A 22574-nucleotide genomic window follows, 5' to 3' on the forward strand; every position below is an offset into this window, starting at 1 on the left:
GGCAGATGTGTAATTTATACAGAGTGAACAGCTGTAGAGAAGAAAGGTAAAACTGAAAGCGTAAGAAAAAAACCAAGTTTTTTAGATGCAGAGGAAGCATATTTGTAATGTGCTTGTGCCAAGAGAGAGATTAGAAGTCAGGGTAATTCTCAAAAGAGATATATCATCTTGCCTAGAAATCGGAGTGTCACCAAAGATAAGCATTGGAACAGAAGAATCCTTTTTGCGAGATATAAGACAGAACTGAGTTTTAGAAGGATTAAAATCAACTAAGTTGTGTTTGCCCCACTGGAGAATTATCTGGAGATCAGCATTTAAGGAATTGGTAGTGGATATTTGAGAAGTTGAAGTTGATTGAGCAGGGCAAGGTTTCTCAAAATGGAAAGTGGAATGCAATGTGCTATTATCGGCAAAACTACGGATAGGATTTCCAGTCAATGGAAGAAGGTTATTAATATACAAGAGGAAAAGAGTGGGGGAAAGAACTGAACATTGGGGACCAGCATTAGTGGAGAAGTTAGAAGACAGAGAGCCATCTACCATTACCCTCAGTGAGCAGTCAGAGAGAAAACTGGATAACCAATTACAAAAAACATTTGGCAAACCATAAGATGGAAGCTTGTTTAGAAGACCTTTATGCCAAACATGATCGAAAACCTTTGAGAAGTCAAGAGCAACTGCTTGTGTTTCACCGAACTTTTCCATTGAATTTATAGATATTCTTATTATGAATCAACAGGGCTTACCTTTATTTTTTGATATAGGAAGCTTCTTTTCCAACTCTCCTTGTCCAACTCGCTAATAATTCATGGGGAAGGCGATGTCAATTTTGCAAAACATTGTCATAAAGTTAGATTTTGGAGGTCTAAACGGGCTAATAATTAAGGATCGATTTTACTTTTTGGTCCTGTGGCTGGAATTTTGAGTTAAATTTAGGGGTCTAATAATTGGGTAAGGGGCGGGGGTGGGGGTAGGGGTTGGGGTTATTCTCTACATTCCTTAAGTTGGACTAGAACTTTTCGGGGCATCATGTTCACAGGAAGAGAGTTACTCACAATTAATCCGAAACTTTTTTTCTTTCCTTATGTTGTAGTATTTGTTCTTCACGCATGCGTATAAGTGACCAATCGTCGGACAATAGGAATGGCCTACGGATATTGATTGAAGTTTCATGTAGTTTCATCTCTAAGGTTTCTGCAATGAGTAGTTTGTAGTAGTTGTGTTGAATATTTATAATTTTTGTTTCCGTAAAGCCCAAAGTATGTCTTTCATTTATTGCGTGGAACGAAAGTTCCGATGCATTTGAACGACCCGCCCCCACCATTCTTATGTAGGATAGAATATCACCAGTGGATCAACACTAACGGAATCCATACTGACAAAAGTTCATCAGACAGAAGGTTTCTAGATAGTTTGAGTTGACGGTTAATCGATTTCTCCATTACTTTAGGAAAAGTAGAAGTAATTGCAATGGGACAATAATTGGATGGGAACGATTTTTTGCCCTTTTTAGGAACTGGCTAGATATAAGCAAATTTCCAAGAAGCAGGAAAACACCTTTGGAATAAGAAAGTGAAAAAGGCAGCAAAGAACATGAATAAGTTCAAGAGCTCTGGTTTTGAGAATAAATTGAGAAATACTATCAGGACATAAATCTTTATGTATTGAGATTGGCATCACAAATTTGCAACCAAATTTTGAACTGTTATCTACAAATAGAGAACAAAGTTTTGTTCTCTATCTGTACATTAAAAAAGCTTTCCTCTTAAGTGATATTTTTTCGAGCCAATGGGAAAAGAGGGGGAGGCAGTTAAGTCACTACAAAAGCAATTAATTATTGACAATTGCCTCCATAATGTTCACCAACCTCGTGCACTGTCTAACATTTGATGTTCCATTGTAATGTTTTTTGCATATTTGTAAATATTGTGGTTTAGTATTTTGTAAATATTTTAAATATTTGTATAGTTTGTAAATATTTCAGTTAAATGTTTTAGTCCTACTTTTTCGGATGCTACAACGTTCCTCATATATCATCAAAGTTTCTTGCAACGATCGACTAACTGGTTAAAATAAATCTATTTAAATAAAAATGATATATTCCTTCCACATTATGGAACCCAAAGCAAAAGTCCTTTTCTTAAGTAACCTATTTAAATGCAGGTAAATAATTGCATAGTGATATTTGCTGAAGTCCAGAATAGTATACACCCACAGGTACACTACTTCGATGAAAGCGAGGAAGACTGCGATAATTGACAGGTGAAGGCACCTCCCTTTTCTGATTGTTTTGTGTCGTATAGGAGGGGGCTTAGCTTAGGTAGGGTGTTTATCTCTCCATCCTGCTGTTTTAAAATGGGAAAACGAGTTCCCGATTTAAAAACAGCGGCAAATGTGGGGAAAAACACACTAGGCATATCAACCAAGGGCAGGGAAAGCAGTAGCATTTGCCAATCACTGCTTTGTTCCTCTCAATTTTTCGAAATATGGGAGTTACAAAATAAAACACGCCTGTGTGCTCTGGATTCATAATTTATTTATCTTATTTTTGTTACACAGAGCATTAAAATTATGATAAATGAATTAGCTTTCGGCTGGGTGGCAGCCTTCATCAGATTAAAATACTTTGAATGGCAGTTAGAATAGAGATGCACTGCCAGGATGGTGCGTGAGACACGTGGTTAATTGTTTGTTGATGTTTGTGGCTGTGACGTATGGTGGTGACGCGGCCAGCGTTTGTCTATGGACAGAATTACTGCTTCTGTGATGGGGTTAAGTTGACAACCACTGTTCCTGTTCAACGAGGTATCCGAGCATTTTATACTTAACGATTCCAACCAGGTGCGCCTTAAGTAATGGTGGGACTTGTCTACAACCACGACATCGCGGTGTGGGTCGATGTCGTGGTGGGTTGTCCAGACATGCTCGGCAATAGCTGAGTGTTCTACATCCGCCAAACGGATCGCCCTTTTATGTTCTGAGAGGCGTTTCTCGAGACGACGACCAGTCTCTCCAAAGTAGCAGCTCGTGCAGTCACGGCAAGAGATGCGATAGACCACACCACTCTGTAGAAGGGTGGGGACAGGTGTTTTTATGTTGGAAAGGAGAGAACGCAGTTTCTTGCCTGGGAGTTGGATGCACTTCACCCCATGCGATCTTAGGATTCTACCGATCTGCTGTGACAGGTTGGGGTAGTATGGGATGAATGCCCTCGTGGAAGACTCGTCACTGTTGGTGTTGCTGTTGGTCGTCACGTTGTCGTGTGCTTGTAGATCACATCTGTTAAGGACATCGATGGGGTAGCCACACCTCGTAAGGTCTACTTTGACTCTGGTGATCTCTTTGCGCCTTTCATCTGCAGAGCTGGAGTGTGTCCAGGCGCGAGTTAGCAAGGTTCGGGCGGTTGAGAGGAGGTGGCCCCGTGTGTGTGCTGACTGGAAGTTGGTAAATTGGCCAGCACACATAGGCTTACGATAAACCGTTGTCTTCAAGCATGTGTCTTCGCGCCGGACAAGTGTATCTAGGTATGGTATAGAGTTGTTCGACTCCAGCTCAACCGTGAATTTTATGAAGGGTGACAGTGAGTTGAGGTGGGTTAGGAGTCGCTGACTTGAGTCTCTAGGGATCACTACGAACACATCGTCTACGTAGCGACACCAAAAGGCGATGTGATCCAGTGCGTGTGTAAACGCACGTCCCTCTAACTCCTCCATCACGATGTTTGCTGTGACCAAGCTGACAGGGGAACCCATGGCTGTGCCATGTATCTGCTGGTAGATTGAACCATTAAACATGATTGCACCCCCTGTTAAGCACAGTCTGAGGGCGGCGGAAATGTCATCAGGCGTCAGCTTAGTTCTGTCGCTGAGGGTTCCATCATTGTCCAAGAGTTGTTTTGCGCAAGAGATGGCAAGTTCCACAGGGATGGAGGTAAAGAGTGATACGACATCGAACGATGCCATGACTTGATCTTGCGAGATGGATATAGTGCGGATCCTTTCTATGAACTCAACACTGTTGGAGACGGTGTAGGTGGTCTTGCCAACTAGAGGAGAAAGAAGTCTCGAGACAAATTTAGACAGCTCGTAAGTCGGTGATCCACAGCAGGATACAATAGGTCTTAGTGGCGTGCCTTCTTTGTGCACTTTCGGCAGGCCGTAAAACCGTGGGATCTGACACCCGGAGGCACGGAGGTGATTACGGGTTGACTGTGTGATTTTCCCTTGCTTCAGCCAAGTGCTGGTGAGGATATTCACCTCTGACTCCCATCGTTCCAAAGCCTTGTTGGGGTCGATGGTTAGGGGTTTGTAGACGGTAGTGTCTCGTAAGAGCAGTAAGGCTTTCGCCATGTAATCAGTGTGGTTCACACTGATACGTAGACGATGTGTTCGTAGTGATCCCTAGAGACTCAAGTCAGCGACTCCTAACCCACCTCAACTCACTGTCACCCTTCATAAAATTCACGGTTGAGCTGGAGTCGAACAACTCTATACCATACCTAGATACACTTGTCCGGCGCGAAGACACATGCTTGAGGACAACGGTTTATCGTAAGCCTATGTGTGCTGGCCAATTTACCAACTTCCAGTCAGCACACACACAGGGCCACCTCCTCTCAACCGCCCGAACCTTGCTAACTCGCGCCTGGACACACTCCAGCTCTGCAGATGAAAGGTGCAAAGAGATCACCAGAGTCAAAGTAGACCTTACGAGGTGTGGCTACCCCATCGATGTCCTTAACAGATGTGATCTACAAGCACGCGACAACGTGACGACCAACAGCAACACCAACAGTGACGAGTCTTCCACGAGGGCATTCATCTCATACTACCCCAACCTGTCACAGCAGATCGGTAGAATCCTAAGATCGCATGGGGTGAAGTGCATCCAACTCCCAGGCAAGAAACTGCGTTCTCTCCTTTCCAACATAAAAACACCTGTCCCCACCCTTCTACAGAGTGGTGTGGTCTATCGCATCTCTTGCCGTGACTGCACGAGCTGCTACTTTGGAGAGACTGGTCGTCGTCTCGAGAAACGCCTCTCAGAACATAAAAGGGCGATCCGTTTGGCGGATGTAGAACACTCAGCTATTGCCGAGCATGTCTGGACAACCCACCACGACATCGACCCACACCGCGATGTCGTGGTTGTAGACAAGTCCCACCATTACTTAAGGCGCACCTGGTTGGAATCGTTAAGTATAAAATGCTCGGATACCTCGTTGAACAGGAACAGTGGTTGTCAACTTAACCCCATCACAGAAGCAGTAATTCTGTCCATAGACAAACGCTGGCCACGTCACCACCATACGTCACAGCCACAAACATCAACAAACAATTAACCACGTGTCTCACGCACCATCCTGGCAGTGCATCTCTATTCTAACTGCCATTCAAAGTATTTTAATCTGATGAAGGCTGCCACCCAGCCGAAAGCTAATTCATTTATCATAATTTTAATGCTCTGTGTAACAAAAATAAGATAAATAAATGGGAGTTACAACTTGTCAATCACTGCTTTCCCACTGTTTTGCTTGCTGCCATATTCGAGGATGTACACCGTTCTGGAGTTTACCGTGATATATTTATTTGAACTTGAGAATGAATCACACTACAAATACACAGGTAAATAATTACATAGGTCATTTCCTGATTAGATTGACAGGTGTGTCTTTTTTGTCGAAAAGATTTGACTTACTCCATATATCTCTACATTTTACGGGGGGCGAGCAAAGCCCCCTAGTCTAAATTAATAAAATTTTCGAATATTTCAATTTTAGGTTTATTATATTTATTTATTTACCTTATTATTTAAAAGCAAAAGTAAAGTATTTTTTTTAAACAAAAGTGAAGTATTTAAAACAAAAGTAAGTCATATTTTGATAATTTTAATAAAATCTAAAAAATAAATCACTGACATAGATTTGTTGCACATAAAAGTGCTGGGAATTTGCATTTTTTATACACATCCTGAAAATAAAAAAAGGTAACATGAAAATAGAAACTTCCTTTTACATGTAACAAGATATGGAAAATGTGACACACAATTTTACTTGAATCACTCCATGTGGCCTGCGAAACAAACCGAACTTTGAATACGGACCCCATACAGGAAAAGGTTGAACACCTGATCTAGAGTCAAACCATTGATATCAAGTGGACCGATCTGATTCGTCCCCTTCCTTTTAGAGTTTATACAAGTAAAGAACTCTTTGCTGTTTTTCTTCTCATCCTTTGCCAAAGATTTCTCATAATCTGCCTTCACTTGCCTAATCTCCTTTGTGACTTGATTACAGACTAGATTATATCTACCACAGACATCTGTGTTTACTTGTAATTTATATGCATCCTGTGAATTTTTCTTCCCTGCCACAAGTCTCATTAGTTCACCTGACATCCATTTAGGCTTCAGTCTTGAACGGTATTTCCTAGTTGGTATGAAAAGCTGAGTAGCTTCCAAGATTAATTCCTTGAATGCTTCCAATTTAGAATTTGCTGTTAGTAACATCATCAGTTGGTCCTGCTGTATAGAATTTAAAAAATCTGAGACAACTGTAGTCACCTTTATGAAAGCAAAAACCCTTCCCTTTACCACTGATGGTAAAGGGAAGTAAATCCCACATCACTACACTGTGATCACTGCCACCTAGTGGTTCCTTTATCTGTACATTCTTAATGCATGAATAATCACTGCTGATAATCAGATCAAGAGTGTTACTCCCTATTGTTGCCTCTCTATCATGCTGGTGTTATAGGATTCATTAATCCTATAACACACACCTACTCTCATTTTTTCCTTTCCCAGTGCTTATTTCACACCAAACAGACTCAACATTGCATTGTCTGCCAACATCAATTGGATGCACTTCCTTAGATTTTGTGTTTCTTAACTAACAGCATAACCCCTTCTCCCTTCCTGTCTTGTCTATCCTTTCTGTACTCCCCAAATTCCAAATTCTGCACTGCTTATGTCTGTGTGACACCATGTCTCTGATATTCCAACAATATCTGCCTTTGATGTCTTGAATAGCACTTCAAGCTCATCAAATTTATTAACTATATTCCTAGCATTGGTGTACATGCACCTGTTTCTACTCTTAGTTACCCTAACACAGCCCATGTAATTATTTGTTCCACTATGACTCCCAGCAGTCCTGGAAATCTTAATTTCCTTGCTTTCCAGGCTGCTGCTCATTCTAATAGAAGCAGTGCAAGAATCACTTTTATCTCTGCCTGCGGCCACTGTTAACCTTTTAGTCTGAGTATTCCCCCAGGCTAGCAGTTTTCCAACCCACCTAACACTGCCACGATAGCATCAGCAGATATTCATGCACCCTTTTTTTTTTTTTTTTTTTTTTAAGTGTACCCCATCCTGTAGGAAAAAAATCCTACCACTTGAGCCTTGCACAATCTCTCCAGTGCCAAATTGATCGACGATTACTATTATATAGTCCCTCCTATCATGCCCCTGGGCAGAATTGCAGACACTTTCACATTCAACCCTAACTCGTGCCTTTTTTTCAACCTGTACTTGTTGAGTAAATCTGCAGATCTCTTACTCTTAATGTCCTTAGTTCCAATGTGTACAACAATGTCGCCTTTTGTGCCCTTAAAAGATATCTGCTCTGCAACGTTGTCAACTTTTCCCCCTGGTAGACATACCCTGGTTCTGTCTCCCTGATAATAATCACCGAAAATAACTAGTTCCTTTGGGACCAGCACATTCTGCTTTGGAGATTGCTTCTGTGTTGCGTGATGCACAGGAGTGAGCTGGGCAGCTGAGAGCTTGATGGGCCCCTCATTAATTTCTTCGAGGGCATTTACCCTACACCTCGAGCTCTCATAGGATGCCATCAGAACTCTGAGTTTGCATCTAATTTCTTGACACTCTAAACACTTAGCACACACACAGGAGCCGACCGGGCTAGCCGAGTGGGTAAAGTACCTGCCCGGCAACCCAAAGGTCGCGGGTTCGATTCTCGCCTCGGGCTTGGATGGAAGTACTGCAAAAACCTTGGGAGGTGCAATATGGCCACAGAAGCCGATGCGCCAACAACTACCAAATCAAAAAAAAAAAAAAAAAAAAAATCACACACACAGGGGCATCCTCCTTTGCTAGATCATATCCTGTTTTAGAAAAGTTGGCAAACATTTAACATTTTGTACATTTTTTGAGACTGTGATGCATTGCAGAATCGCCCCCTTCATTTCTCCCTGAATCATAGCACTCTCGCTAGTCTGTGATCTTTGCTTCGCAGCTCTAGTTTGGGTCATGATTTCCGTTTAAATACAATTTAATTAACAATGAAATTTAATAAGATTAATAATATTTTTGATTAATTGATAATACTATAATAAGCTAACAGATTCCTAATTAGGAATCTGTTAGCTTATTATAGATAGCGTAATACTAATCACTCAATTGAGTACTTCGTATTACACTATCTAGTTTTACTTTATACCTTACGCTGTCAGTTTGTGATATATATGTATATACACGTTACTCTATTTCTTATCGACTACAATATGGTGGCTAGTTCAACAATATTGTTACCAACAGTGGGAGTCGTAACTTCCAAAAATTGCTAGTTGAATTCAAAATAAGAAGCTAAAGAATTCAAAATAAGAAGCTAAAGAATTCTACTAAACCTATTTAATATCTCTGTAAAACACAATGCAGTATGTTAATTAATGAAGAATATGGTAAAAATTAAAAATACTTATATATTTACAGCAGCCAAAAATCCACTTACTGTTCTCTTCTGCGACTCAAGTGCCCTCCATTATGTATGATCTGTTAATCTTACCTGTATGATGCAACAGGCGAATGAAGAGCAACAGTTGATCATTAATGAAATTATTTATTTAGTGCAACAGAATAATATAAATGTAAATAGCACATATTTTATAGATGGTCAAAGTGGTACTGGAAAAAAATTTGTACCAATGTCTTATACTATTGTGCACATTTATATGGTTTGAAGTAATATTTGTACCATGGGCTGGAATTGCTGCTAAGTTATTGCCCAATGATTGCACTGTACATAGTCATTTTAAATTGCCCTTAAAATTAAACAAAATTACTGTGTCAGCTCTAAAAATTAATAGCAAGGAAGCAGCTATTATTAGGTCAGTGACACTGATTATATGGGTTGAAGCACCTATGGCCATATGCATTAATGTGTGTCAGACTTAAAAAATATTATGAGAAATGATATTCCTTTTTCGGGGGGGGGGGATAATTATTATAGGAGGAGATTTTAGACAGGTTTTTCCTGTAGTTCTTGCATGCTTCCAGACAAACAATTGTTCAAAATTAAATTAAATACTCACCTCTTTAAGATATTAAATTAATTAAAAACGTGTATGAAGCCAGAGGAAATTTATGTAGAAAAGTTTGCATCAAAGATGATGTTATGAATTTCTGTAAAGTTGCCATTCTTTCACCAAAAGAAGAACATTGTGATGAAATTCAAAAGTAATTGATCTCATACCTGGAATGCTAAGAATATATGTTAGTGTTAACAGTTTAATTACTGAAGATGAAAATGAAATTATTCAATTTCCAATAGAATTTCTGAATAGTTTAGAATTAAGTGGATTACCTCCACATACCTTAAAACTGAAACCCAGAGCAATTGTGATGTTATTAAGAAATTTAAATGTTTCCCCAGGGGCCTACTAAATGGAACAAGGTTAATTGTTAGTTAGGCCGACCGGGCTAGCCGGGTGGGTAAAGTGCCTGCCTAGCAACCCAAAAGGTCGCGGGTTCGAATCCCGCTTCGGGCTTGGATCAAAGTACTGCAAAAACCTTGGGAGGTGCATTATAGCCACAGAAGCCGATGCGCAACAACTACCAAATAAAAAAAAAATAAAAAATAAAAAGTTAATTGTTAGTAATATGAATGAAAATTGTTTAGATTTTTACTGGCCAAAGTACTAGACAGAGGGTTTTACTTCCTTGGATCAAATTAATGGCATCTGACACAACTCTTCCTTTTTCTTTTAGAAGGTAACAATTTCCTATTTGTCTCGCATTCTGCATGACAATCAAAGTGCAAAGGCAAACCTTGGATCATGTTGGTCTCTATTTACCACAGCCTGTCTTTAGCCATGGCCAATTATATGTGGCAATGTCCACACAATCATTCATTAACATTAAGATAAGCATGTTCATTACAACATTTAAAAGTTAAAATAATACCAAAATGTTACAGAACTGTAGATGTGGTATTTAAGGAGGTGCTGTAATGTTTTTCCATCATGTTTTGATGGGTTCTAACTAGTTCATGTCATGACAACATAACCTTCAATTGCCACCAAAATATTCACACTTGGGAAAAGCCAATAATACCATTGGATTCAAAACACATATAAGAAAAAGAACAAAAATTGTTTCCTTAAAAATATGCTTGTCAGATAAATGAACTACTAATGAAAAAAAGTCTTTTTATTGCACCTTGAATTTCTAGTGAACTTTTATAATTCCTTGAATTTGTAATGAACGTAGTCCATTTTGTCCCGTGTATTAAAAATGTCATCATTGAACCCCTTAATGCAGGAACGATTCTAAGAAACATGGTTGTTCAGGTCTATAACCGAAATTTCACACTAAAGTATAAATTTAGACTAATGCCAACTTCCAATTTCACATGCTTTACATTGATATTAAAACATGCTTAATAAAATTGGGGTGTTTCTGAAACACAAAGCTTAATAAATGGACAAACTTTGTAATTACTCAACCATGCAGACTCTTTAAGAAAAAATCGTACATGCTGATTGCTTATGTGGCACACTATTATCATTCCGTGCTGGAAGTTTTATTAACTCCATATAATTTATCCCTATATATGAGCAAGGTACCAACCACTGAGGAATTCCTTTAAAACTGGAAAAGAGGTGTGAGATTCCATAATATTGAGTGAAAATAAATATACCAGTACTGTGATGGTGTTTTAAAAATTTCTCTTTCAAATTTCTCCTTTGATTAGCATGTAAAAATCGTTAGGATTGAACCAAAAGTTTTTCTTTAAAGGTAGTAGTATTTTTCTTTTTCATACTGGAATAGCATTTTGAGATATAAAATATTTTTGTATTTATCTCTGTTAGCTGTATAAAGATTTCCCAGGACAGTAAAGAAACTCCATACAGCTTGTATGATGTTACTATATTAGCACTAGTGTGGAAAACAGTAGCTTTAGTGAAGCTAATTTCAAGAAGTATTTTGGTCATATTTAAAGCAGTATTTATTTTACTTTAGTCTAGGACTGAATTTCAAATAGTAATATCTGTACATTCTTTAAACTGAAAAATTGCAAAAGTTTATTGTGAAACTTAGAATTACATTAATATACACTATGACTACCTTTTATAGTTTGGGCTATGCATTTCATGTGGCTTCTCAGCTTCAGGGAGACTTGACACCTTTTTTTGAGAGAATAGAAGATGCTGTGGTGCAAGCAGATGAAGTTGACAGCAAATATCTGCAGGTATAGTTTATATACATATAACATTTTTTATCAAAAAAAAAAGAAAAAAAGAGCTATGTACAAGTAGTAATTAGAACAACTTTTACTCTGTGATAGATATGGTTTTATTAGAGCATTGTTTCAGAACCAAGCAAGCATGATATTAATGCTTAAGATATATATGACAGTGTTTCAAGATTCTGCTAATCAGGCTTTGAAGCAGTGTAGCTTTATGGATTAATTTATATTCCTCTTGTAAAAATTTCAGTAAAAAGTTACTTAACATTAACACACAGTTTAATAAACTATTAAGATTATTGCTATATTTAGTTCTTCCCTAACTATATTAATAAACTGTAAACTTGTATTGAATAACAATGTAACATTCCTCTTTCAACAGATATACATAAAGTTCTTTCCTTACAGTTTGAAGGAGGCCTTGGAATCACAGCTAACACCGTGAGTGGTGCTTATAGATTAGCTGAGGCTGCAAAGAAAGCTCCTGCAATAACTGGGGTAACTTTTTTTATTTTTTTTATAAGTTTAATTTAGCTATGAAATTTCTACCATAGCATTAAAAAGATACAAAAATATAGAATAATATTTTATTTACTTATCAAAAGAATGTATTTTCTGTAATATATTTGCAAGTCATTATGTGCAAAAACTATGTAATTATTTCAGAATTGTATAATACACAATTTTGGCATCATATATGAAAATATAATACATCATCATCATCATCCATTTTCAATCCACTGCAGGATGAAGGCCTCTCCAGCAACTTTCCAGTTCCTTCTGTTTTGAGCACTGGCCATCCATTTACTACCCAAAAACTCATGAATTCCATCTATCCATCATCTCCGCCTTTGTCTTCCAGGTTTTCTTCTAGCTCCTCTTGGGTACCATTCTGTTATTTTTTAGTCCATCTGTCATCGTGTCTTCGAGTATGTGTCTTGCCCAAGACCATTTTAGTTATTTAGTTTTGATAAGAATGTCCTTTACTTGAGTTTGCTGCCTAATCCATGTGTTTCTCTTCTTATCTAACAGTCTGATTCCCAATATAATTCGTTCCATTCTTCGCTGTGTAGTTCTCAGCTTCTCTTCCATTCTTTTGGTGAGTGCCCAAGTTTCACTTTCATAAGTCATCGTGGGGAGTATACATTGGTTCATTATTTTACGTTTCAGACAAACTGGGATATTGCTCTTCAGTATGTGACTATATTTCCTGAATGCTATCCATCCAAAATTTATTTTTCTCTTGACTTCCAGCCATTTATTATTATTACAGCTAATAACTTGTCCCAAATAAGTATATGACTTCACCTTTTCAATTACTGCTCCTTCAATCATTATTTCCCTTTCTGTGGCATACTTGTTCATCATTACTTTTGTTTTAGCCATATTCATCTTTAGTCCAAAATCCTTACTAACTGTGTATAACTGATTAAGATTTTCCTCTAATTCTTTGGGATCGTGGCTAACGACCACAATGTCATCTGCCAATCGTAAATGGTTTAGGTACTCTCCGTTCACATTGACTCCTTTCTGCGACCAGTCTAATCTTCTGAAAGCTTCCTCAAGTGCAGCAGCAAACAGCTTCGGAGATATTGCGTCTCCTTGTCTAACTCCTTTCTCAATTTTAAATTTCCTACTGTCTTTGTCTAGTCTAATAAAGGAGGTAGCACTCTCATATATTTTCTTCAAAATCATAATATATGGGGGGTATCTATGCCTTGTCTTTCCAGTGCCCGAAACATTGCCTTATGCTGCATGGAGTCAAATGCCTTTTCATAGTCCACAAATGCCAGGCATAATGCTGTTTTATATTCATTTGCTTTCTCCATTAGCTGTGATATTACGTGAAGGTGATCCATAGTTGAGAATCCTGTCCTAAAGCCAGCTTGCTCTTTCGGATGATTTGCATCAAGTATTCTTTCTAATCTGTTAGTAATGACCCTTGTGAACAACTTGTAGATGTGGGATAACAAGCTAATTGGTCTATAATTTCCAATTTCTGATTTATCTCCTTTCTTATGCAGCAAAACTATGATTGCATTATTCCACTGCTTAGGTGTCACACCTTTTCTAATGCACTTTGTGAAGAGCCTTGCCAGTTTTTGTGTTATGTCTCTTCCTCCCAATTTTAACAACTCTACAGTAACTTCATCTTCCCCCGGGGCTTTCTGATTCTTCATTTTCTTCAATGCATGTTCTACCTCATCAGGAAGAATATCAGGTATGTTGTATGTGTTGCTACTTTGCAATCCATCTTCCCCACTGCTGGCATCATTCCCCTGCTCCTTGTATAATTCTCTATAGTAGTCTTCTGCTATTTGAATTATGCCTTCTCTGCTGTTTATAAGTACACCATCGCTATTCTTCAGTTTCAGTATCATTTGTCTTTCTGTATTACTGCTCATGGCTGCTGAGCAGTAATGATTTAAATCCTTTGTTTTCCCTCAATGCTTGTTCTACTTTTCTTGTGTTAAATCTTCTTATGTCCTCTCTGAGTCTCTTTCTAATGGCTTTGCATAACTCAGTATACTCAATTTTCTCCCTGTCAGTGTTTTTCTTGCTTTTCATTTGTTGTCTTCGGTTCATCATGACAAGTGTTTCTTGACTAATTTTTTCTTCTTTGGATTTCTTTTTCCCTATAGGTTTCTTGGGCTTTATCACTTTCAGAAAGTTGTAATATTCCTCGTCGATATCTTGGTCCTGAGCAGTCTGCAGAAGCTCAAACTTGTTCTTAAGTTCCAGTACATACTGCTTTTTCTCCTCTTCTGTTATCTCAAAGACCTTTGTATTATTTACTCGAGTCAGTTTTTTCCTTTCCTTTCCTACATCTATATCAAGTGTACATCTTACCATTCTGTGATCACCTCCAACATTTACCTTATTCAGGACGGTAACATCATTCACAATATATCTTCTGTTAGTGAGGATGAAGTCAATTTCATTAGTAGTTAATTCATTTGGACTCTTGCATGTCTACTTTCTGTTCACCCAAAATATAATACACTCATGTTTAAATATGTGGCATATAAATATATATAAATATGGTCCTACTGCTGAGAATGAATTTAAGATCGCCGTACACAGTCTTAAGAAGTAGAGAGTTTAGTACAGTAGGGAAAAAGAGTGCATGCAGATGTGTTTCTGTTATAGACCAAGTTCAAAATGAGATCAGAACAATTCTGTATATTATTCATTATACACTTTATGATTACTTTTGTTTAAAATTAATCTAAAAATGAAAGTACCCTAATCATCCCCTTATGCCTAAATTCACCATCTGGTGGTGACCTTGTTCATTCTTTTTTGTGGCACACTTTACAAGTGAGTTAAGTGTTTTTTATATACATGCTTCTTTTATGACCCCCAACTACTCTATGACTGATAACCAGGGTTTGGATTTTTATGACCTTAAAAATGTCAAAACATGAAAATATGTCATTAAATTTAACCAAATATGACAAAATAATTTACCTTTACATACTGTATAAATGATAATATTTACTTTATTTATTCTTTTAAAGTTTCACAATGATTTGTTATACAAATTTTTATCAAATAATATAATGAAAATATCACAATTTGCAAGTTTTTTTTTTTTTAAGTATAAATAAACATTAAAATAAAATTTTTTAAACATACAAAAACCAAAATGTATAGGCTAAGGTACTAGGCTACTAACACTTAAGTTGCTAAGTACTTTAACCATTGCATTGGATATCTGTACCACTCCAAACGTTTTGGAGTTAATCTCCTATCATCTGCTAATATTCACTTGTGAGCAGACAAGAATCTGCTCACAAGCAGACATAAAAATCAATATAATCAATAATTTAATAAAGTCAATGAGAGAATACCGATTTATTGCAGTCCTCAAGGTAATGTTTCCGTAACATTGATTTGTCAGGAATTTTTTGGGAGCAGTATTTTTCCAAGAAGCTTTTGAAGACTGGATTGTTCACTTTGTTCCAAGAAATGTTTGCAGCAACCATTGCTTGGCATAAATCGGCAAAGAATGGATTTGGTGTTTTTTTTTTTGGTTTTCTGCAGTAAACAGCTTCTGTGTAGTACGCACCCTTGAAATTCTCCTTACGTTTGCTTCATGCAAAGCAATAACGTTATGCTGTTGTAATTGGGATACTTTTGCGCACGGAACCTTAAAAACGTATTTATATATTTATTTATAAAAATTATGATAGATCTATTACCAGGTGATTAATTAATTTATGTACCTCTTTATTGCATGTGTTGCAATATATTATTTTTCCATCCGTTTGGTATGTGTCTTTAGACTTCTTTTACCACAGAAGAAATCCATTTTCTAAAAGGTTCAATTTTGCTCAATTTTAGCTTCATTTCGCCAACAGCTGAAGTTTATACTGTATAAAATAAGTTGAACGAATAATTCGTTGAACTCAGTATAAGGCGAAACTACTGTAAAGTTTTAAATTGTAGCTAAAATTACGTTAATGTGTCGTTGTGAGTGACTAACCAGCCAATCAAAATAACTTTGGGATTTAGCAGCTCATGCCCGCCCATGCCAGAATGTGAAATGGTTAAATGTAAATTCCCACGGTTTTTTAGAAATATATTTTAAATCAATTTGATAAATAATCTGTTGATTATCGTAAGACGAAATATGAAAATTTTATGTTGACAAGTATAAAATATGCTATTAAATGTATTTCATATATTTTTTGAAATTATGACCTAATGTGTAAAATATGATGAAATATGAAATTACAAACATGCTTCTTGAAGATCCTCAGACCATGTAACATCGACTCACTAAATTTCTTGCCTTTATCTAAACGAACAATGAATATGATAATACATAAAAATCCGAACTCTACTGATAACTATTACAGTACTTCTGCTTAACACATCTTCATGTGCTACATTCAGAAATTGTACTGGAGGCTATTAAAAATGAATGGAGAAATATCCTGGAATGGGTATAAGTCATTGTGCTAATAGAAAGCCAGAAAATGCAAATGACATACTATAGGCACATATGACTGTTGGCATCTGTGAGCAGGCATGCCTTCATAGTGACCAGAAAGTGCAAGAAGAGCATAGTGATTAGAGGATTAGATTATGGAGGTTAGATAATTGCTTTTAAATAATTTATGTAATATATTGTAAAGTTCATTGATATAAGTTTTTTTTTTTTACTGCAATATTTTGTAAATTTAATTTTTATAATATTATAAATATAATTTTATAAAAATTACTTTCTGTGATATTTAGTAAATTTCACAATGGTTGTGACAAGATCCACCTTGAACACTTCGTCAGAGAGTATCATGACTCACAGAAATAATCAATGGTGATTTGTGGCATGTATTCCAAGGTCGACCTAGTGCATTATCATAGCTCACCTGGTGATTCTTTTCTGTCACTGTTGTATGGAGTGTGCCGATCTAAAGTTAAATTTTGGTGCACTGCTAGAACAATTTGAGTCACTGAAAAAAACGGTTGCTTGCCCTAGAGAATAATGTAACGGAGAACTCATCAGGGACTCAAAAGTAACCTACCAAGTTATACGCCTACCTAGTAACATACCAAGTTATGCACTCCATATTCAGGGCCCCGTTGCAGAATAAACAAGTGCAAACTGCTCTGCTTCAGAAAGAGTTAGTTCTATTAGGAGACTCCACTGTCGGGGAAACTAAATATTTTTTGTAATAAAGATAGGTGGACTAGAACCAAGGTATGTCTGCCACAAGCAACAATTAATGATGTCACCAACAGATTGTCAGATTTTAAGGGGGGTAAAGAGAATATTATTATTCATGTGGGAACTGATGATATTAAATACACACATGATGATTTGTTAGTAAAAGATAGGACCATGCTGAAGAAATACCATTAGGTCAGCATGCCTATGTGTTCGCAATTTTGCCTAGCATGATAGGAGGGATTATATGCGTGAAAGCCTTGTGGATTAACTCAACTTGAAGGACTCTACAAGGCTTTTGGGGGGGAATTTTTATCAGCTTGACCTGCAGGAATCTGTTTTGTAGAGACTGGATACGTTTAAACAAAGATGATGCAAGGGTTTTTGCCAGTAACATTGAAGATACCTTAAAGGTTCAGGGAAACTGCTAGTTTGGGAGGACAAGGGTAATATAGATATGCATTTATCTAATGATATTGGTCAAAGTAATGCTTGCATGTACCTCAAGAGTTCTTGTTTGTTACCACAACAGGTCATATTAGCAAGATGTTCTGAGGGCAGAAACATTTTAAATGAGTAGCTAATACCAGAGAAACAAGCTAAATAACTTCAAGGGATACGTCAGGGTAGTTAACTATACAAGACCACTAAGTCTTAATTGTTTATACAGTAATGTTAGAAGTGTCATCAGTAAAATGAGTGAATTCAAACTGCTCGTTAGGACAAGTAACGCTGACATGTGGAAACATGGTACCACCTGAAGATACTAATGAGAAGTTTCAGTATGGTATGTACAAAGTATTTAGGAAATATAGGGCAGGTGGAATGGGGCGATGGAGTCATGCTTCTTATCAAAAGCAGCTTGAGCATGACGAAAACTTACCTGGATTCAGATGTTTCATATGCTGGTATGGTCTGAATGGTGTGAGATAGTTGGAAGCAAAGGTATAATGAGAGTGGGAGTAATCTACAGGCCAGGTGATTGTGAAGATTATGATAGGAGTCTACGTGCAAATGGAATGGGCAAGTAAGCATGAATGTCTTATTATATGGGTGATTTTAATTGATTGGAGCAAATGGGAAGGAAACTCGACGTGGTGCAGAATTTTTAAATCAACTAGATGATCGTTATTTGTATCAACATGTCAGGTCAGGGAAAGTACTATGGAATAGAATATTCTAGACATAATCATCACGCATGAAACCAGATAACATAGTAGGGCTAACAGTACAGGAACCAATTGCAGAAAGTGATCTCAGAGTTCTACAGTGGACAATGAAGAGAATGGGAGCAGTAGTTAAAGGCAAAGGAATGGTTTATAATTTCAGGAAAGGAAATTACGATGCCTTAAGGTGCTCTATTAACTAACGCCCTCTATTAACTGGGTAGATATCTCACAGAGTGAATACAATTGAATTATGGTATACCTTTAAAACATTAATCACAGAAGTCTTGAATGCATATGTACTTTAAAAAATACTCCACAAGGAGGATTTCAAGTTGGATGAATAATGAAGTTGCCAGATTACATGAACAGAAAAAGACAGCATGGAAAAGTTACAGAGCAATAAAAAGTATTGAATCCTAATAACAGCTACAAATTGATCTGTAATAGTGCCACAGAAAGGGTTAGGCTGGCAATGGCAGATTATGAGAAATCGCTGGCAAAAAGAGCAAAGAGTAGGGATAAGGAATTTTTCATATATATAAATGCAGAGGACAAACCAGATTGGACCCTTATGTAATGGATGTGGTATAGTATTAGATACCCCAGCTGATGTTACATATTAACTCAACAATTACTTTGCATCGGTATTTACAGAAGAAAAACTCGATGTCAATGAGAAATTGGGAGTGAATTTGAAAAATATGTAATTAATGATACTGAAATTTCGTATGATTATTTAATGAAAAATTTTCAAGCCTACAGGTGAGTAAGGTTGCTGGGCTTGATGGCATATACCCTATAGTTTTAGGTGGGGTAGCAAGTGAGTGCATTGAACCATTGAGGTTAATTATGAGAGCATCACTGGACTCGGGAGAGTTCCGTTGGATTGGAAAAGTGCCAATGTATCTCCAATACATAAGGACAGTTCTAGAGTGTAGTGGGAAATTTACCGACTGGTCAGCCTAACTTCAGTAGTAAATCATGGAGGCAGTGATCAAGTGTGGAATTCTGGATCATTTAGATAGAAATGGAATTCTGAAGGATATGCAGCCTGGTTTTGAAAAGGGAAAATCATGTTTAACAAATCTGGTTAGCTATTTTGACAGGATCACTCATGAGCTGGATTTAGGGAATAATTTCAACATAGTTTATTTAGATTTCAGCAAAGCATTTGACAGTCCCACCTGAACAGTTACTTTATAAGCTGGAACAGGTTAGAATCACAGGGAAAATCCTTAGATGGAGAGCAGGATGGCTTCAGGGTAGGAGGCAGAAAGTTGTGATAAATGGTTATTCTTCAGATTGGGATAATGTAAGAAGTGGGTTTCCCCAGGGATCAGTATTGGGACCACTATTGTATTTGATTTTCTTGAATGACATCGACGAAGGGATAGAGGGTGTGATGTCTAAATTTGCAGATGGTGTAAAGATTTTTAGAGTAGTTAATGATCACTGCCAAGCAGAGCTTCTTCGAAGTGACCTAGATAGACTTCAGGAATGGTCAGAAAAGTTGCAACTTTGCTTTTATCCATCGAAGTGCAAGGTCTCTCACCTGAGGAATAGCGACCTCAAAATAACTTGTATACCTGGTGGAGTTGAACTAAAGTTAGTTGTGGAAGAAAGGGACTTGGGAGTTACAATACGATCAGACACAAAGTTCTCTGAGCATTGTAGACAGGTTGAAAGGAAGGCCCATGGTGTCCTATAGATGATTTATTAAACATTTGCTAGTAGAGATAAGGACATCATAATCCAATTATAATAAGGCTATTCTTAGACCACACTTGGGTACTATGTTCAAGTATGGAAACTGCACCTAAAGAAAGAAATTGAGCTTCTTGAAGGGGTCCAGAGATGGATAACTCTCCTGGTGAGATCAGCAAAAAGACATCCATACAGGGGAAAGACTTCAGATATGTGGTCCAAAAAAAAACTTCCTGTTATCCAGTCTAAACATCTCCTCCCATAATTTTGAAACGAGGCACCTTAGAGGATACTTGATTGCGGTGTTTAAGGCTCTGACAGGCATAAGTAAAATGAATGAGGACGAAATTTGCATGGTCATAAATGATTCTAGAACATACTTTAAAAATTACGGGGGGGGAGATGTTTAGACTGGATAACAGGAAGTTTTTTTTTTTTTTTTTTTGCCAGGAGTTATAAATTTCAGAAATAAGTTACCTATGTGGGTGGTAGAGGCTGACAGTTTGAGGAAATTCAAAGGTCAGCTGGATAATTACCTATGGGAGGAGGGAAATGCATAAGTTGTCTATTTCCTTTTTTCTTTTATTTATTAATTATTTAGTATTAGCATTAGTAGAGGCATACAATGCAAGAAAGCAAGCTTATGCAGCATCAACCAAAGGAAAAAAAAAAAAAAAAAAACACCTCCCATTTCAACCCTCCATTTGTTCCAAATGCTTGTACAGCTCAGCCTTAAATTTATTTAGGCTATTTGCTTCCACAATAAAATTTATTTATTTATTTTTTACAGGTAACCCTCGTATACCACGGTAGTTTGGTTCCTACAAATTCTTGTGTAATGCAAAAACGTGTTATACAGGACTAAGAACTAGTACAAAGGGGGGGGGTTACATTCCAGACGCTAACAAAAATATAACTATCGGAAACTTAATTTTTATAGTAGTAATAACTTAATATTTTAACTTTTATTTTTATAATAGTAGTAACTTAAATAGTAATAACTGAACAGATATCTTACATTACAAACTGTGATTCTTATATGTCAGATGGTGTACATTCATTTAGTTTTCTTCCTCTTCATCGCTGCTAAGCACAATCTATTCTGCAGCCTCTAGATTTTGTCTACTTTTTGCTCTGCTTCGAAGTCAGTTTTTTATGGTCTTGAACAAGCACAAGTTCAATAGCAGAGAACCTAACCCAGGGGTCTCCCAACAAAATACAGTGGATCCCCACTTAGATATAAAGCACAGATTTAACTTTATTAACTTACCAATTTACAAAGTTAAATGATGCGTGAAAATCGGAAGAATATTTTCAAGTTAGCAAAATAAAAATAAATTTACTCTTACGTACGTGGCTTAATTAATACGTACTGTAATATTATTATTATTAGCAGCATAAGCCTGAGGCTTATGCTGCACAAACCAAAAAAAAATCCCGAGTTCCCCTGAGAGGGGGGGGTGGAAGAGAGAGAGAGAGAGAGAGAGAGAGTGAGTGAGAGTGTGTCAAAAGTAGAAAGGAATCACCAAGAAAGAGAAAAATGATGATATCCAGCTCAGGACCCTGGGTGTGCCAAGCCCATACTCACCAGATGTTGAGCCCTTGGGGGTTGTATGTACATACTAGGGCTTACAATACCGGGATCCTGGTAATTTTTTTCAGCATTAGAAATACCGGTATTGATTCAAAAATAACGGTTTTTCGGTATTAATTAAAAAATAATTGTTTATGATTTATTCACATAAAGGTTATAAATCGACAACAATAAATCCTTGATATTACAGAATTTGTAACAGAGGGATTGTTATACACAATATCAATGCAACGGAAACCTGAAAATGTCGTGAAAATGTAAGATATAAAATCTTACAAATATATTTCTCTTAGTAAGTATAGTGTGTGGAACTAAGGCATTTTCGAAGTAAACTAGGAGTGTGGAAGTAAGAAATAATGATAACATCATTAAGGAAATGTTTCCATTAGTGGGAGTGGACCTGGTAGGGCACTTAAGGAATATGGTAAATAATGGAATGCAAGTGCGGAAGGTTTAAAATTAAAAGCTTCCGAAAATAGTTTAATCCCTCTATTACACCACTATTTTGGGAAAGTGTCGGTATGGAGCAGTTCAAAGATATTGTCAACAGGTGATCTAGAGGTAAAAGATGAAAGAATTTCATTGTGTGGGACAGATATTCTGTTTTTCCCACCAAAGGAAGAAGAGTGAGTTTAAAGAATAACACCGTGATTGGTCAGGTTTAAATTAGATAGTCGGAGACATATAAATGCATGAAAACCCCTCTGTACAAGGGGCGATTGTAACTTGCAACCAATTCAATAAATAAATAAAGGAGAAGGAAATAAATAAGGTTCTTGTGCCAAAAGATGGGGTTGTGGTTTTTGTTTGGAGGGGTTGCAGACTTGCAGTGGTAGTTCTGGGAGTGTTCCGCTGGGCATGTTCTTGTGGTAGAAGTTAATCCGGAAGTTGAATAACAAGCCTGTCGGATAGTGCTCTGGCTTCTACTGCTGCTGTGGTAAT

General features: G+C 37.1%; 1 protein-coding gene across 1 annotated transcript in view; it reads left to right on the plus strand.

Annotated features, from left to right (window-relative positions):
* Positions 1–22574, plus strand: part of OstDelta (oligosaccharide transferase delta subunit) — a 279105-nt gene that overhangs the window by 95882 nt on the left and 160649 nt on the right. The window contains exons 6-7 of the mRNA XM_090384636.1: positions 11377–11491; positions 11897–11986. Coding sequence (XP_090240762.1) covers positions 11377–11491; positions 11897–11986 — 205 coding nt within the window. The remainder of the gene's footprint in view (positions 1–11376; positions 11492–11896; positions 11987–22574) is intronic.

This window comes from Mastigoproctus giganteus, chromosome 11, assembly GCF_048544385.1.
Source record: "Mastigoproctus giganteus isolate SK-2022 chromosome 11, ASM4854438v1, whole genome shotgun sequence".
Lineage (NCBI taxonomy): Eukaryota > Metazoa > Arthropoda > Arachnida > Uropygi > Thelyphonidae > Mastigoproctus > Mastigoproctus giganteus.